At 45.5% G+C, this 17,084-nt stretch overlaps 1 protein-coding gene across 3 annotated transcripts; it reads right to left on the bottom strand.

The window, feature by feature from the left end:
* Positions 1 to 551: 551 nt before the first annotated feature.
* On the bottom strand, positions 552 to 4,035 carry LOC124525410 (procathepsin L-like). Of its 3 annotated transcripts, none has more exons than XM_047097800.1 (7): positions 3,906 to 4,035; positions 3,491 to 3,606; positions 3,255 to 3,389; positions 2,840 to 3,064; positions 1,993 to 2,155; positions 1,235 to 1,352; positions 552 to 759 (listed from the first exon to the last, which is right to left on the bottom strand). In XM_047097800.1, the coding sequence occupies exons 1-7, from the start codon at positions 4,033 to 4,035 to the stop codon at positions 660 to 662; spliced, it is 987 nt and encodes a 328-aa protein (XP_046953756.1). In that variant the 3' UTR covers positions 552 to 659. The 3 variants fall into 3 exon arrangements, with proteins under 3 accessions (XP_046953756.1, XP_046953749.1, XP_046953763.1); XM_047097793.1 differs by having other exon boundaries at positions 3,243 to 3,389; positions 3,491 to 3,613; positions 3,910 to 4,035; XM_047097807.1 differs by lacking the exon at positions 1,235 to 1,352 and having other exon boundaries at positions 737 to 759; positions 3,243 to 3,389; positions 3,491 to 3,613; positions 3,910 to 4,035.
* Positions 4,036 to 17,084: the final 13,049 nt, after the last annotated feature.

Here is a 17,084-nt window from a genome sequence, read left to right as displayed (position 1 = left end):
GAATCCTTCATGAACCATAAATCCTTCATTGAACCAATTAGCTCTTTATAATTTACTTGGTTGAGTTTCTGTTATTTAACAGCCTTATTCTACAGAAAGTTAATATATTGAAAACTGACCCCACTTCTACTTCGAAATGGTTTTATTTTATTTTATTTTTTATTTTATTTTTTTTTTAATTTTTTTTTCAACGTTTATTTATTTTTGGGACAGAGAGAGGCAGAGCAGGAACGGGGGAGGGGCAGAGAGAGAGGGAGACACAGAATCGGAAACAGGCTCCAGGCTCTGAGCCATCAGCCCAGAGCCCGACGCGGGGCTCAAACTCACGGACCGCGAGATCGTGACCTGGCTGAAGTCGGACGCTTAACCGACTGCGCCACCCAGGCGCCCCAACGAAATGGTTTTATTTTAAAAGGTAAAACTTTATACATCAGTACAAAATATAAAAATTCAGAAGTTATTAGGAAAATCAATCATACAAAGCTGTTCAAAGCAGTATTTAAAGAAGTGACATTTTACTGGTATAAAATGTCACAGAATCAAATCACAAGTTCGAGCTCCAAGTGTTTTGTTTCACACAATAAGGTGTGGTCAGTTGTAAGATAAAATTCTTCTTCGTAGTATTCTGTTCCCAATCAAGGCCTTCTACAGAGATCATCTCATACAACAGGAAAGCTGGCCATGGTGGCGATTCCACAGTGGTTTTTCCGGTCTTTGGCCATCTTTATGTAGCCATCTATGCCCCAATTTGCACCCCAGCTGAAAGAAGACAGGGTTTGCCATTTATTACAAACAAACACATTTATCTTTATGAACAACAATACCCGATACTGAGCAGTGCACCAGAGGCTACGGCAGATTCAGGAAGAATCAGGAGAGGCCATTCTTGTTCATGATTGGATTCTAACCCAGCACAGAATTCTATCCCCAGACCTTTCACAGACTGCAAAATGAGAGACCCCAAAGCACTTGGGATCAGATGTGTTTCTGAAATAACGAAAAATTTCCAATTTAGAAATGCAGTGGTACCAAAACTATAGCACTACCTCAGCAAGCTTGAGACAGTGTCTTCATGTTGTCATGAAATGAATATGTCTGTGTTTCCCCTACGTAGGGTAAAGACTTCTGTGATTTCAGAAGTGTGCCCAAGGGTTTGAGAACACGCCTCCAAACACTGATTTCGGAAAGGATTCCCTTTTCAATTTTAAAGATAAGTATTTTTGGCTTCTTATACCTGTTCTTGACAATCCAGTATGTTTTGTTTATCGACTGTCCTATTTCAGTGCCATAGCCAATCACCAGAACACCATGGTCCAGGTCTTCACTGCTGCAGTCTGGATCATAATAAATGCCTGGAAAAGTGAAACTCAATGCTAGGGTGAGGATTCCCATGTGACATGTGATAGCAACCCAGCCTATCAACCAGAGTAAGGGAGGCATTTCAACCTTCAGCGAAATGACATAACACCAGATAAGAGTTAAAAGCAGATCTTTTCTGAGCCAGGCTAGGGATTGAGGCTCTCATCTAGTACCGGCAGAAAGACAATTTGGCAAGAAGCATAAAACAACCTGTCAAGAGGCTTAAAAGAGCACTCATTGAAACCTTGTGATTTGACTTTTAGGATGTCAGCTTAAGGAAACAGCACAGAACACTAAATTCCTTGAGCCAAGGGATTCTGTCCAATCTCAACAACAGTGGTAAAATTCTTTGGAATGTTTCATAGTCTAACAATTAGAAAAAAGTAAATTAAAGTATGCCAATTGAACTATATAGCCATTTAAATATATTTATGGTGTACTTAAAATTGTGGGGATGTGGTTCAAGTCACGTCAAACAAACAACAGGCACAAAAATTACATGTACAGAATGATGTTAAATCTACACCCTCCAAAATTCTACATCGACTTCTACATAACAAAGAGTCAATCTTGCTGTACCTTATGGTGGTTTCCCCATTTTTCTGCCTAAATTTCTACATAGACAGAGCTTACCTTCATGATAGAACTGGAAGGTAAAATGGCTTGCATCTATACCAACAGAGATGGGACCCTTGGTTGCTACAGCCACCATGAGGGCCTTCTCCTGCTGAGGGATGTCAAAGAAGCCAGTGTCATTGGCAGCAGAATCCTGGGGCTTGTATTTGCAGGATTCATCCTTTCAAAGGTGAAGGGGAAAAGACTTGATTACTACCATCCACTGGGAACATGACTTCAAGACAGCTTACAGGTAAAAGATTTCCAAGTCAGGTTTGTTAACGCTGAAATGCTATTGGTTGTTTTGAAATGGAAATATTCGCTGCTGTGTATTTAATGAGACACTCTCAGTCTACCTGTCCATAAGAATTTTGTTGCTCTGAAGAAATTTGCAATATATATAGAACGGTATGTATATCACCACATAACATAGAAATAGGAACAGCTATATGGTAACGATCTAAGCAGAGAAATGTGCCCGGCCGATACAATTTAATGACAGATCTGACAGTTTGCAGATCTAGAGTCTACAATTTAAAATGTGCATATTCATATTAAGCGACGCCTGGGTGGCTTAGTCGGTTAAGCGGTTAAAGCGTCTGACTTCAGCTCGGGTCATGACCTCATGATTCGTGAGTTCGAGCCCCGCATTGGGTTCTGTGCTGAGAGCTCAGAGCCTGGAGCCTGCTTCAGATTCTGTGTCTCCTTCTCTCTCTGCCCCTCCTCCACTCTCTCTCTCTCTCTTTCTCAAAAATAAATAAACGTTAAAAATGAAATGCACATATTAAATGTGGTATCTGTTTTCTTCAAATGTATTTAACTCTAAAAAACAGAACTGGAATGACAGGTAAAGAGCTCCACTTACCTGTGCATGATATGGATAGGATTCCTCTGAGTCCAGGCCTCCGTTGTCCTTAACATACTGGAAGGCATTATTCATTAGGCCACCATTGCAACCCTCATTGCCTTCAGCCTGAGAGCAGTCCACCAGGTTCTGCTCACTCAGTGAAACAAGTTTGCCAGTTTTCCGGAACATCTGTCCTTCAAGAGCACCAGTTGCACTAAAAGCCCAACAAGAACCACACGGACCCTGAAAACAAATCATAAAGCTCTCAGTCTACAAAACAAATATCAAGATTTGACAACAGCCCACAGATTTGAAAACTTAAAACATGGCGAACTGCACATTGTTTCTCAGTCTACCGTAGCAAGGATATTGATTCCTTTAGCCTTTACTCTTGAGAGGGACCTGCTGAACATTGTCCCACCTGATCCTTCACGGGAGTTACATAGCCTTTCTCTCTCCAGTCCACAGATGAAGGGATCTTAGCAAAGAGAGGTGCTTGGAACACTTTCCCCTTCTTGTGCTTCTGCATTTGAAGGCCATTCATCACCTGCTTGAATTCTTCATTGGTCTTCAAGGAAAAGGGAATACAATGTTTGACAAGCATGAGATTTTTTGGTAAAGTATTGGGGAGAGGAAGCACAAAAAGTCAGCAATCCATGCCACACTCACCATGTCACCAAAGCCATTCATTGCCACCGTGAAGCTGTGTTTCCCTTGGCTGTGTTCCCAATTGTGCTGTCTGATCATTTTCATATTCTTCTCCCACACCTCTCTCCTCCATCCTTCTTCATCCTGGAGACAAACATATAATTCATCATCTTTATTTCTATTTAAAACCAACTCACCTGCACCAAGCGCGTGTGCTCACAGACAGGAGGATAAACCACAGCCAGGGATGGCCTGATGCTTCTGCGAGCTGTTCTCCAGCAACCACACAGCAGGACATATGCCCACGTTGTGTACAGTCAAGGTGCCCCGCTTACTGCCTTGGTAAGAGCGGCCTCAAGAAGCTACTCCCTGCTACGAACTCCCACCAGCACAGACTGTTCTCTGCGGGGGTCCCTCTGTGCAGCTTAAATGTTACCAACCATGCCATATAGCTTCCCGTGTGTTGCTTTCCACTGGGACCATAGTTCATCTAAGCTCTGGTTGAGTTGCGGAGCAGCTGAGGCTATTCCCAAGCAAAGGGCAGCCAGGAAGAGAGAAGGATGCATGCTTCAAAACCTAGAAAGGGAAATGAGTTTCTAATTAGACCAAGCCATCCTCCTTTCTTCTGAGATGTTAGAGCCACTAAGGTGGAATTGAATTTATCCTCCCGAGTGTTTGCACAGGGCTGGGAAGGAAGCCTGAGGATGTGGGATGTGCTGGGGGCCTGCTGCCCTGCTCCCCTCCCTGAGACCCGCCTCCCACTTTGCAAGGGATTTCGATCTTGGCGCAGGGAGGGGAGGGCCTCGCAGCGCGGCGTCGGAGGCTCAGGCTGCCGCGTAAGGAGAGGTCAGGCCCGGGGACAGCGCCTCCTGGGAGCCACGAACCTCCGACCCCCAAGGCAGGTGGCCGCGCTGGTTCCTCGGATGGCCCCCCTGCTCGGGTTTGGCGGGGGCAGACCAGCTGTGGTAGGTACAGCTGAGCAATCTCAGTCACAGGTGCAGGTCGGGGGGGTCCAGAAGGCCCTGCACTGGGCCCGCAGCCGCCCGTTTAAGACCTAGGATTCGGCCCGGCCAGCCCCGCCCTGCTCGCCTTGCTCAGGCTGCGAGTGGCTGAGCCAGCCTGTGGGCGGGGCCTCTGTGCCCTGGAGCTCTGCGCGCCCGGGGAGTAAGTTGCCTGGATCAATTGTCCCAGAGAGGAGGCCACACCTGCTTCAGTGGCCCCGGGGGAGGTGAGCCGGGGGACCAGTGACAGCCCCGTGGAGGGGTCCGGCGTCTCCCTGGGGACCCGGATCAACTAATTACCACGAATTTATGTGTTGGCAGGTGTTTCACGTGAAGAACCTCACAGGGAACCCCAAGTGGGTTTTCAGCGTCACCCTTCCTGTCCTTTAGTTCTAGCGTTTTGGATTAAAATCTCCCGGAGGGCTGGCGGAGGATGCAGAGCCCACAGGGGGAGGTGTTATCACTGTGTCAGGATGGGATGCCCTGGGGTTATGGAAGAATCTGGAGAGGGCTGACAATGCCCCACACGGGGCATGCGCTGGGCAAGGCTCAAGTCCTTTCAGGGAAAGGGGCAGACGGGGAAGGGTGTCCGGGGAAGGCGTGGCATTTGGTAAGGCTCCTGTCCTGCCTCCCCCAGGCAGGGATTCTACTTCCCTCTTAAGTCTTTCTCAGAACTGACAGAAACGTGTCATTTACAGAAAAATCTGGCTTAATAAAAGAAAGGCAAAATGTAGAAACTGCTTTTTCTTTCCCACTCTCTGTGTTATGGAGTATTATGTTCCTCAGTATCCGACATGTTTTTCTTTAGATTTAAGAAATTTGCTTGAATGAGTTTTACTTCTGTGGTTATTACTTTAATTTACATGTAATGCCAGGATTTCCATGGCAGTTTGTAAGAATATTTTCAATGGAGGAAAATATGTTTATATATGAATATTAATTTATGTAACTAAGCGTTTAAGAAACACAACTGGAAACGTAACTAGCTGGGGAATGTGCCAGGATTTTCAGGAGATGTTGAAATTAAAAATACATTTGACTGAACTAGCTCCTGGTATCAGGGCAAGCTACTATTACCTGAGGCTTCTATTTGTGGGAGGTTGGGTGGAGAAAGGGGCAGAAATGCATCCTGCACTTCCAATGTAATTAATAATGACTCTCATCTGTGGGAGAAAGTCAAGTCCTTCTCCCATGACGTGGGGTCGGAGGGACAGGCCCTGCTGCCTGGGGCATGTGGGTCCCGCCTTCTCATCATGCTGACACAGCCCTGAGGGGTCACCGCTGGGCCTTCTGCTTCCCTCAGCCTCCTCCATCTGACCATTTCCTTTATGCTCCCTGGTGCTTCAGCAGTTCTGTCCCCAGTGGCCAAAAGAAACATTCAAAAACCTTTCTGGAAAATTGTCAGCAATCCACGAATGACCTTAAACAAAGCTAGCCATATTTTTTAGAGGAAGTGATATTTTGGGCAAGGAATTTCCATTTGAGCTAGAGTTAGTTTTTTCCCTTTTGAAAATCATTTTGTTTATGTTTTCTTTTTTCTTTTTATTTTTTTTTAAAGTTTATTTTTAAGAGAGAGCATGAGCAGGGGAGGGGCAGAGAGAGAGGGAGACACAGAATCCGAAGCAGGCTCTAGGCTCTGAGATGTCAGAACAGATCCTGACACGGGGCTTAAACTCAGGAACTGCAAGATCATGACCTAAGCTGAACTCGGATGCTCGACCCACTGAGCCACCCAGGCGCCTCTTTGTTCATGTTTTCTACTTAATTCAGAATTTTTTGGATTTATAACAGCTAGAGCTAATGAATCTAATGTGCAGAGTGCAGAGAAAGAAAAAAGAAATCTTACAGAAGTTTTGAACTAAAGTACTTCTGCAATGCAACAAGGCATCCCCCCTTTTATAGGCACCATGGAGTTGGCTGGACTCCTTGGAGCCATAGGCAACTGGCCCTAATAGTTCAATGAGCTGCAAAACAGAACAATGATCTGTCATTCCACGATTATGCCTCCATTCCCTAGGTCTGGAGGGGAGATAGCTTTCATTCATTCAACAAATATTTATTTTAGGTCAATCATATATCAGGTGAGTGGTGAACATGGTGGTTGGCAGGCAAGAGACATGATATGTAAATAAATATTTACTAATTCAGGCCATTGATTTTAAAGCAAAACAGTTTTAGTTTCAAGTTTTGATTCTGCTTCTCAACAGTCATGTAACTTTGGCAAAACACTTCACCTTGGAGGGTCTATATTCTCACCTGTCAAAGGGAATAAAAAATGTCTATTTCTAAGGATTATAGAGGATATGATGGTCAGCATACAATCCCTAGAATGTAGCTACTATTATTATGCTAAATGATGTTCTGGAATTTAAGAGGGCTCTTATCAAAACATCCTTGTTGGTGTCATATCTTAAGATATATCACTGAAAGTTTTAGAATATCAGACAGTCCAGATATAATAGGACACATGATAAGCCCTTGAGGGCTGTGGGGCAGGGGGCGAACACCTGAGGTCACCAGACCCAGCAGAGGTGGACAGAGGATTAGGGACACGAGGCCACAAGTCTCAGCTGAAGCCATGCCAACATGCTGCCTCCGGTGTGCTCTGTGCTCAAGGCTGGATGGAGAGTGAAGGACGGGGGCGCCTGGGTGGCGCAGTCGGTTAAGCGTCCGACTTCAGCCAGGTCACGATCTCGCGGTCCGTGAGTTCGAGCCCCGCGTCGGGCTCTGGGCTGATGGCTCAGAACCTGGAGCCTGTTTCCGATTCTGTGTCTCCCTCTCTCTCTGCCCCTCCCCCGTTCATGCTCTGTCTCTCTCTGTCCCAAAAATAAATAAACGTTGAGAGTGAAGGACGAAGGTGACCTTGGAGACTCTCAACCAAACCAGCTTCCATCATCATGGCTTCCCCCCCAGCATTTCCCTGCTTGTGGAGCCCCCAAATGTGCACGATGCACTGAAATAGGTCAACTGTGGGCAGACTGTTGGCAAAATGCAATGCTCAGTCCAGGCCTCGTCTTGGTGAACCTTGGTCATCGGTGATCCATCTGGGAATCTGGTGTTCTTCCCCCTCTTCTCTTGCATGTTCTCAGAAAAATAACAGGCAAGTGAAAAATGACTTTGTAGATGTCTAGTGGATCCACTCTCCAATTGGTCCTGGCAAATTGAACTTGCCAACAAATATGAGTGAACAGTTGCCTTAAAATTTCAGTCTCTAGGTCCTGACCTATTTGTAATCTAATGGAAAAGGCAGTGGTTTTTTTTGTAAATATAGAGTATGTGGCTGTTCTATTCCCAAGAGGAACAATTAACCAACCAGTTACCTGGCTCATGAACCACAATGTCACACATTCCTTATATTGTGCCCCTGGGGATGGGACAGTAAGCACATTGTCACCCTGGCTTGTCTCGTCCCATTAGAGTTTTTATGAACAACTTGGCAGTGGCTCTTTTCAAGGACTCTCAGAGGGACCTTGGCCATTGTCCTTCTGGGAGTTTTTTCTGTTTTTTCTTTGGTTCCTTCTGTTTCTTCTTCTTTTTCTTTCCTCCCTCCCCCCTTTCTTTGCTAAAAAAACAAAACAGTCATTACGAAAAACTTTAAAAGTACAGATAAGCAAAAAAAGGGGAAAAATGCATCCAAAATTCTGGTCTTTGTGGCTTCTTGAAGCCAGTAGACAACTGGGATGTATGGCTCACTCACCAATGCTCTGCTTTGGATGATGGCCTTTGTTCACCATAATACCCCTTATTGTACCTTACAGATGAATGAACTGAAGCTTGGAGGGGCTTGGCAGCTTCCTCAGCTGGTGAGCAGGGAGTCAGGGTTTGATCTCAGGAGCTGTAACTCCAGACAAGGCAACACACAGGGCTGTACCAGACCCGGGATTGAAGGCTGGACATCAATAAAGATCATTAAAGAGAATTGCAGAGGACAACGGCTAATACTTTATGCTGCAGTGTGGGGACAGCAACCAAGGGACCACAGTCTTCCCTTGGCCCCCACATCATTACCCCAGGCACAGTCACTAACCACTGTCACTGTGTCCACTCAACATTTCTGGAAAGTGCCTCTTGTGTCTGTGACTGTGTATGGGGAGACCTCCCTTCTCCCTGCAGGAACCATCACCCTCTTCTCCTAGAAGAAGATCCTCCACCCCTGAGTTATTTCTTCTAGAGTAGGTCTTAGGGTACAGTTGTCAGGGCTGAGGGAGACTGTATCAGATGCAGAGAGGGGCCCTGTAGTGGCCTGCAGACCTGTGTCATGTGTGACACAGGGAGTGATACTGTCTGAAATGTCTGTATTCTTTTCCTGTTTGTGTTCCATTTCTAGGGACAGGTCTACTCTACAACCAGGGACATCCTTGTCTCATAGACAATCAGAATTTTAACAACAGGAATGCAAAGAAGGGTCACTGTTCAGCACTTGACATTCCAATTAGAATTCCTGAGCCCAGGAGGGGCCTGAAAGCCAGGCTTTAAAGAGAGAGAAAAAGATTTTCTAATCCTAGGGCCCAGTCTGAAAACCTCCCATAATGTCATTGCAGGGAGGAATAAGTGTCCTTTGCCTATTGAGTGGGAGAGGGGAGAGGTGTCTCCCTAACACTGGGAGAGGGGCAGGAGGCTGCTCTGAAGGGAACCACTTGCCTACACTCATGCTTACACTCATGTGTGGCTGGTGGGCTCTGGAAGATTCCCAACACAGCCTTTGGCAAGGAGGGGTACAGGTCACATATTTGAAATGACCAAGAGTAGGAAACACAGACTGCCCGTAAGACCCCAGGACCTTTGCACTCTCCATGAGGAGACACTTGTTGAAGAATGAAAGAGGCTAGATTTTGCATGAATGGTTCCAAGTCAGATTCATTTTAAGAATAATAAAGGAATATGATAGTTCTCGACAGTGTGGACAGTGACTATACCCAAGGGCAGTGTTGGAGTCATGTTAAAGCTGAAAGGGACTCATTTCCCCAAAAATGAAAGGAAATGCACAGGGTTGCTGGAATGTGGGGGATTAAGGTTACTGCTTCTTCTTGGGCCATTCCTATCATTGCAGTGGAATCACTAACTTCTAGTCCCACTCAGCCACTAACAGGGTGAAGGTTGACAAACAGAGAAAATGCCACAGTCTCTCTAATGGGTTAGGACATTTTTGCCGCATCAGCGATGTGCGCTCAGCCTGTGCCTCCTGGCTGGTGACCTCCTTCCAGTTGAGTCTCCTCCACCTGAGTTGTGTGTTTTCCTGTTGCAAAGGGAATTGTTCTCAGTTGATGCCCCATGATTTCCATACTGGAGTGTTTGGTGAGCTCCAGGCAGTCCGGGCACAAACGAGATTCAGGCTGTGCCAAATGGATATACTAGAAAGGTCAGGGTGTGCTGCTAAGGATCACCTGCGCAGGAAGAGATCCCGCCCCAGGCGCGCACACGGCTTGGGTTGAATACAGGTGAAATGTGACCCCACTGCCCCCTCCTGCAGGCACCCTGCAGCAGTCTACAAAGAGTGCAAGCATTTGCAGGGGCCAGACAGGAAATACGCTGCCTTAGGGAAGATGCACAGCCTGCTGCACCCCTGCTTGCTCAGAGCTCATGATCTAGACAGGTGGGGGAAGCACGGGGTCCCGGCTGGCTGGTCACACTCACAGGACAGCACCAGGGAGCTAGGCACGCCCTGCTCTCCCCTGAGTCTCCCAGGTGGTAAGGTTGAAAGGGTAACGTTCACTTCTTGTTGACTTTCTTGTGTGCAACCCGCCCCTCATTCAGCCAGAGCTATGCATTGCCTTGGAAAGTCTTAGGATTAATTAAAATGAAATGATAGGAAAAAGAGTCACATGTTCAGTCTTTAACTTTCAAAACAAGATTTTTGAGCTCATGGCTTTCAACATAAACCCAGGCTTTATAAAGAGAGAGACACTGTGCTACCAATTGCCGAAAAAAAAAAAAACTCATGAAAGGCTGTGCACCCTATGCTGTCCTGACTCAAGATCATTTTGTCTTCCACTATACATGTCTTTAGGAGATTGAAAACAATAGCAAGCAGCATAATCACTATTTTAACGAATATTTATGTGGCTATTGTAGACGTGGAACCCAGGTTTCTTCTATTTAAAAAAGTTTTTTCTTGGGGCGCCTGGGTGGCGCAGTCGGTTAAGCGTCCGACTTCAGCCAGGTCACGATCTCGCGGTCCGTGAGTTCGAGCCCCGCGTCGGGCTCTGTGCTGACTGCTCAGAGCCTGGAGCCTGTTTCCTATTCTGTGTCTCCCTCTCTCTCTGCCCCTCCCCCGTTCATGCTCTGTCTCTCTCTGTCCCAAAAATAAATAAACGTTGAAAAAAAAATAAAAAAAAAAGTTTTTTCTTAACATTTACTTATATTTGAAAGAAAGACAGAGTGTGAGCAGGGGAGGGGCAGAGAGAGAGGGAGACACAGAATCCCAAACGGGCTCCAGGCTCTGAGCTGTCAGCACAAAGCCTGAGGCCGTGTTCCAACTCACAACCTCGAGATCATGACCTGAGCCGAAGTCTGACGATTAACAGACTGAGCCACCCAAGTGCCCCAGATATCAAGGTTTCTATGTAACCTGGAGGCAGAACAGGGATGGGAAATTCAGGAGGCAAGTGTCAGCGCACTTATGAATTAAAAACTACTTTTCCCTTTCCTTATCCTGGGCTTTTTTGGAGCAGAGACCTGTCAACCCTTGTGTTTCATGACAGGGCCGTGGTCTGACATGTGCGTGACTCCAGGTTTCCTGCTAACGCTGGGATCTGTGAGCACATTTCAAGTACAGCCAGAATCACTGGTCTTCCCAAAGGGAGGCCCTGCCTGCGAACACAGGGTGAGTTTTACAGTGTCAGGGGATGGGATCCACGCGGGCACGAAATATTACATGGAAAGGGGCCTGTGGGCTTTCCCTGCATTTCTACACACGATACAGAACAAACCATACAGTAAACTTTTTAAAACCACAACAATGTGTCCAATAGTTTAGTGAAGTAGAGAAATAAGGACCACTGGGTGATTTTTTTCTTAAGGTTAAATTATTTAATTGAAATAAATATCCAATATTCCAAGACTGTATCTTTTTTGATTTTTGAAATCTACTCTTTCTTTTATGATGTCTTTACATATGAAAGACAAATTTTAGTGGGTTGCTTGGTTGGTTTGGCTCGGCCAGTGGAGCACGTGACTCTTAATCTCAGGGTTGTAAGCTCGAACCTCATGTAGAGATCACCTAAAAATAAAATCTTTAAAAAATATATGTTTTTTGTGATGACTGGTGACAACAGTTTCTAAGTGGTCTTACGTTGTATAAGAAAGTGTCAGCCCCTATGTTCTTCGTGAAATTTTACTATTTCATGAAAATCCCAAAGTATGGGAACCACTGGCACACAGTAGGGCTTCTCAGGGTTGAGGAGTCGGTAGATGAGAAAACAGCTTCTCACCTTCATTGGAAAACAGCTTCAGGCTACACTCTTTGAGGACACAGAATAGTACAATTAATTTTTATTTCTTATTTTTAGGACAGCATTCTTGCCAAAATGATGAATGAGAACCTAACCGGGCCTGAAGTCCACCTTTGTCCCGACTATGGAGGATAAGTTAGGTGTCAGCAGGAGAAAGCAATCAGATAAGACCACAAATGAGAACATTCTAGAAGATAACCGTTTTTGCATGTTGGCCCTGGGGCTGAGTGTTCTCCACATGAAAGAAGAGTCTTTCTTGGCATCTTCACCATTTACAGTGATAAGGTCCCCCAGTCCTTTCCCAATGGGAGGGGGGCAGGGCCCCCAGCTGGATGGCAGGCCTCCAGGAGCAGGGATGTGAGGAGGCTGGAGAAGTGGGGACCTGGGCCAGGTGGCAGGGGAGACTCTCACGGAGAAGAACCCAGAGCACTAGTAAGGCTGTGTCCCCAACAAGGGGAGCCCGCAGAGGAACTCAACCCCTCAAACCAGACGGAGAAGGACGATGACCCCCACAGACTGGTTAACCAGAGTTGACAATCAAGAAACATTCAAAATAGGTCACTAGATAAAAAAAACTCCTCATCAGAAAAGCCTACAGCTTTCAATAAGAAAAAAATACAACATGATAGAGGTTCCCCAGATTTGAAAATAATCCTAAAAATGTGCATGGTAGTACCAAGAATACATTTTGAAACTGAAAGTTTTCTAAACTATCAGTAACTATAATTACTGACAAATCATTTTCATTTCTCATGTTGGAATGCTTGAATCATCTTTCTGTTTTGGTCAGAGTGCTATTATGAAATCTGTTATATGTAGCAAAAACTGTATTAAAAGCATTATGAGGTGTGTCAACAGTCTATTCATATAGTAATGCATTCTGGGGAAAAAGGAAACCAGAGAAAGAGCCATATAAATACAAGAAGTGCTTCTCTCCTCAGTAAGAAGTACTTCTCTCCTTGGACTTTAATTGTCATGTGACAAAGCAAAAAAAAAAAAAAAAAATTCATATCTAATCCAAAATACAGAAGAAAAGTTCAGGAACTTGGTTATCCCAGCTTTCTTTCTTTCTTTCTTTCTTTCTTTCATGTTTATTTATTTATTTTTGAGAGGAAAAGATAAAGAGTGAGTGGGGGAGGGGCAAAGAGAGAGGGAGACAAGAGAATCTCAAGCAGGCTCTGTACTGTCAGCCCAGAGCCCAATGTTGGGCTCAAACCCACGAACTGTGAGATCATGACCTGAGCCAAAAACTAAAGTTAGACACTTAACTGCCTGAGCCACTCAGGCACCCCTCTCAGCTTTATTTCTAATAGGGAAAAATGTGTGTTTCATGGTAGGGAACATGTAAGTGTATGCAGCCATTAACACTGTACTTTCTGAAGAGCTTCTAATAACATTGAATTATTGCTGTTATGACACATTAGGTGAAAAAAGGCAGGATGTAGGGGCGCCTGGGTGGCGCAGTTAGTTAAGCATCTGACTCCTGATCTTGGCTCACGTCATGATATCTCAGGTCGTGAGTTCGAGCCCCACATCGGGCTCTGTTCTAATGTGGAGAGCCTGCTTGGGATTCTGCCTCTCCTTCTCTGTGCCTCTCCCCCACTTATGCTCTCTCTCTCTCTCTAAGATGAATAAATAAACATTAAAAATAATTTTAAAAAGGCAGGATGTAAAACTGTACATTTTCTGATTTCAGTTACATTAAAATATGTCTAGGAAAAAAATTGAAGGGAATAAAAACTTTCATTGCATCAAATTGTCCTCAAATCCCAGAGGGTTGTTGCCCGAGTTCCAGGGAGAGCCAGCACCAAAGGACTTTGTTGCGCTGACTTCTAGTACACTGGATTGTCAGCAATAAATTCCACGTTTCTCTGTACCATGTGAGGGCTGGTCACAGAATCACATGATTCACAGGAGTCAGCACCGGTCTCCCTATAAGATGACTATAAGATGACCGGCCTTCTCTTCTTGGAAGACAGAAAGATTATCATCAGTACTGGCTGTGATGCAACCTGAGGGCTCTGCAGAACCCTGTGGGGCTCACACAGGGGTGGGGATGGTGGGGAGCTGGGGGGAAGAAGACAGTCCTCACCTACTCTGTGAGCCTCCCTAACTGTGGGGAACAGGCACTCATGGATGGATTGGTGAGGGTCATGACTCTTGGCCGGGAGAACAGGTCTTTAGGGACAGAGAATCCTTTAATTTGTGAAACACACACTCACATATACACAAGCATATATAAAATACACACACTATACAGGTACACACACATGAAAACACACTTATGCACATATATACACAGGCATACTCTCTCACACACACATTATGCATGTATGTACCCACATACAATTTACCTATAGGCACAATACACAGTTACACACATGCACCTGCAGATATGCATGACACATATACTTATGCACATACACTTATGCACATATATACAGATGCACACATATGCATAGACAGTTACACAATAGACACATGTACACATACACTCAGCACAATACACACATACTTCATTACAATATAAATACTTAGCACAGGAGAAAAGTGAATCCCCAGGTGTGGTCAGATGTCCTGATATTTAGTCTGAATTGTTAATAACTGATGGTACAATTTTGTCTAAATCTCTTAAGCTCTTTGTTTCTAGACCCCACAGAGTGTGGCTGAATGAAACCATCTGTAAATTTCTTTCAGTTATAAAATTCCATGATTTAAGGGGGACAAGGCACATCATCTACCCAGAGCTGGCCTCAGGACCTTCTCTGTGCCCTGACAGGAGCCCCGCAGGTTGGAGTGACAACCTTGGGCACCCGGCCAGGCCCCCTCACCAAGCATCAGCCCTGAGAGGGAGGGCACATCACAGCCCCATCTCGGGGGAACCTCTGCTGTAGAAACCTGTGCAACTTCTTTCCTGCCCCTCCTCCCTATACCTACACTCTTCTTCATCTTTTCCAAGCAAAGACTTGGCCCTGTGAGCAATAGTTACGACCAGCAAGCATCCGAGGCTGGGGTTCTGGGAGATTAGCAGCTGTCCCCTGGATCATTTCCTGCTCCTGCCACACACATTTCCAGAGGTGCCCATGACAGGGGACTGACTTCCTTAAAATCCCCTTCCAGGGACTCCTCCCTGGTCCTCCCTCCTCCAGGGTGTTCAGCAGGGACCTGCACTCCCAACCCTATCCTGACCCGTGTCTGGAAGCGGCTGAGTTCAGAGGGGTCTGAGGCTCCAGCCTCTCAGAAATGCACAATCTTTGGTTGCAAAGATGAAGTCTGATCTACCCTCAGGTGGCCACCCAAAGCATAGTTACAGTCTCTGGAAATAGCCCCTCAGAGCCACCTTTTCAGGCAGCTGTGGAGTGGATCCCTGTGATGAGCCTGGGTGAGCAGACACATGGTCACCTGTCTCTGTGCCCTGTTGTGAGCCCAGGGCTGGCACCCATAGTAGGTGCTCAGCAAAGGTCTGGGGTATAATGAATCAGACAACATTACTCCCCATAAAGTTTGGCCTGATTAAGTCTTCCAGAATCCAATGTCCTGAAAAGACTATGGCGTTATCCCATGTATGAATTGAAACTGAGGAAAAAAAAATTGAGTAGTAAAGAAAAAGAGAAAAGAAGCCAAACTAAATTCTTACTTCTTCTTCCCATGATACCACTTTAAAGAATTTTTTTTTTTAAGTAGTCTCCACACCCAGTGCAGAGCTGGGCCTGAGCTCATGACCCTGAGATCAAGACCTGAGCTGAGATCAAGAGTGAGATGCTTAATTGACTGAGCCACCCAGACATCCCTTAAAGAATTTTTTTTTGAAATAACACACATGAAATTCTTCCAAAACAAAATCTATCTTTTTTTTTTTTTCTATATCCCTCTTTTTGGGAGTCCTGCTTTGCTGGATGGTCTAAACACAGCAGATAATCTTCTGCATCCCTCTGCAAGTCTTATTGTTACCTGGATTTTTTTTTTAATGTTCTACCTTTATATATTTTCTCTATTTAAAAAAAATTGTAGTAAAATAGAATATAAAGTTGTTCATTTTAACCACATTTACAAGAACATGCACATTGCCATGCACCATCACTAGCATCTGTCCCCAGAACTCTTTTCGTCTTCAGAACTGGATCTACTGTTTGACCCTTTGTGAAGGCCTTCCACTTGTCAAGCTCGGATCTCCTGACCACCCTCTCAATTTTACTGCCTCACAGGCATGTAGCCGCTGTTTATGTAGGAAGACCTAAGTCAGCCCTTCGCTTTGGAGCGGCTTGTCAGGGTCACCCCATCAGGGTTTCGTAAGACCCGTGTGGACTCAGCACACGAGGGGAGCCGGTCGATTTCAACATTTCAGGGAATCCTGTAGTTGTAATTAAAACCCCCTTTCTGCAAACTGTCCACCAGAATCTCCACCTACAGTGCATCCAGATTTGGAACTAGTCAGAACTCCCACAGTGTCCTCTAGCTGCTGTGGTCCCTGGGAATCTCCTGTCCAAAAGGAGACCACAGGCGCCAGAGAGCAGCCTAAGGGTGGACTTTGTGCCAATGGTCAGCACCGCCCATAGGAGACAAGGAGCAGGTTCCCAAGTGCATTTCACGGCAACACTAAAAAAAAGATCCGAGGAGGCTTTGCTTTCTGGCTCCTAAGAACTTGCACCCTATGAGTTTCACTGTGGCTGAAGGAAATGAGACGTGTTCTGGTTTCTTCCCTCCTGTAGGGGGTGGAGCCGGCTTCCCATGGTGAGACTTTGCCAGACAGTTCCAGCTTCACCTGAGTTCATGCACTAAAGATGTCAAAAGGCTCCCTGGCCTGCCTTCATGGCCTTTCCCAGGATGGGACAGTGAGGTCAGTGGTCTTTAAGCCCTTTGGATTTGGGTTGTAATGATTCCTATTATGGCTTCAACACTTCAGGCATCCCAGTGGTTCTGCATCCTTGTGAACATTTGCCAATCCAGGCACCTGCATGAAAGAGAAGTATAAAAACTTTTGCTTTCCTTTGCTTTTTTTTTTTTTTTAAATTTTTTTTTTCAACGTTTATTTATTTTTGGGACAGAGAGAGACAGAGCATGAACGGGGGAGGGGCAGAGAGAGAGGGAGACACAGAATCAGAAACAGGCTCCAGGCTCTGAGCCATCAGCCCAGAGCCCGACGCGGGGCTCGAACTCACGGAC

Source organism: Lynx rufus, unplaced genomic scaffold (genome assembly GCF_022079265.1).
Source record: "Lynx rufus isolate CCGP_SWC_20201006 ecotype Redwood Valley unplaced genomic scaffold, mLynRuf1.p SCAF_10, whole genome shotgun sequence".
In the NCBI taxonomy this organism is placed as follows: Eukaryota; Metazoa; Chordata; class Mammalia; order Carnivora; family Felidae; genus Lynx; species Lynx rufus.
Note: the sequence above shows the minus strand (reverse complement) of the source record. Positions and strands in the feature narration are given on the sequence as shown.

Excerpts from the sequence above, each read along its gene's own strand:
- LOC124525410 (XM_047097793.1), bottom strand. The coding sequence starts at position 4,035 with ATGCATCCTTCTCTCTTCCTGGCTGCCCTTTGCTTGGGAATAGCCTCA. Across the intron at positions 3,065-3,242 it reads TAACTCCCGTGAAGGATCAG|GGTCCGTGTGGTTCTTGTTG; the intron begins GTGGGACAATGT and ends ATTTGTTTTCAG. Across the intron at positions 1,353-1,992 it reads CTTCCAGTTCTATCATGAAG|GCATTTATTATGATCCAGAC; the intron begins GTAAGCTCTGTC and ends TCACTTTTCCAG.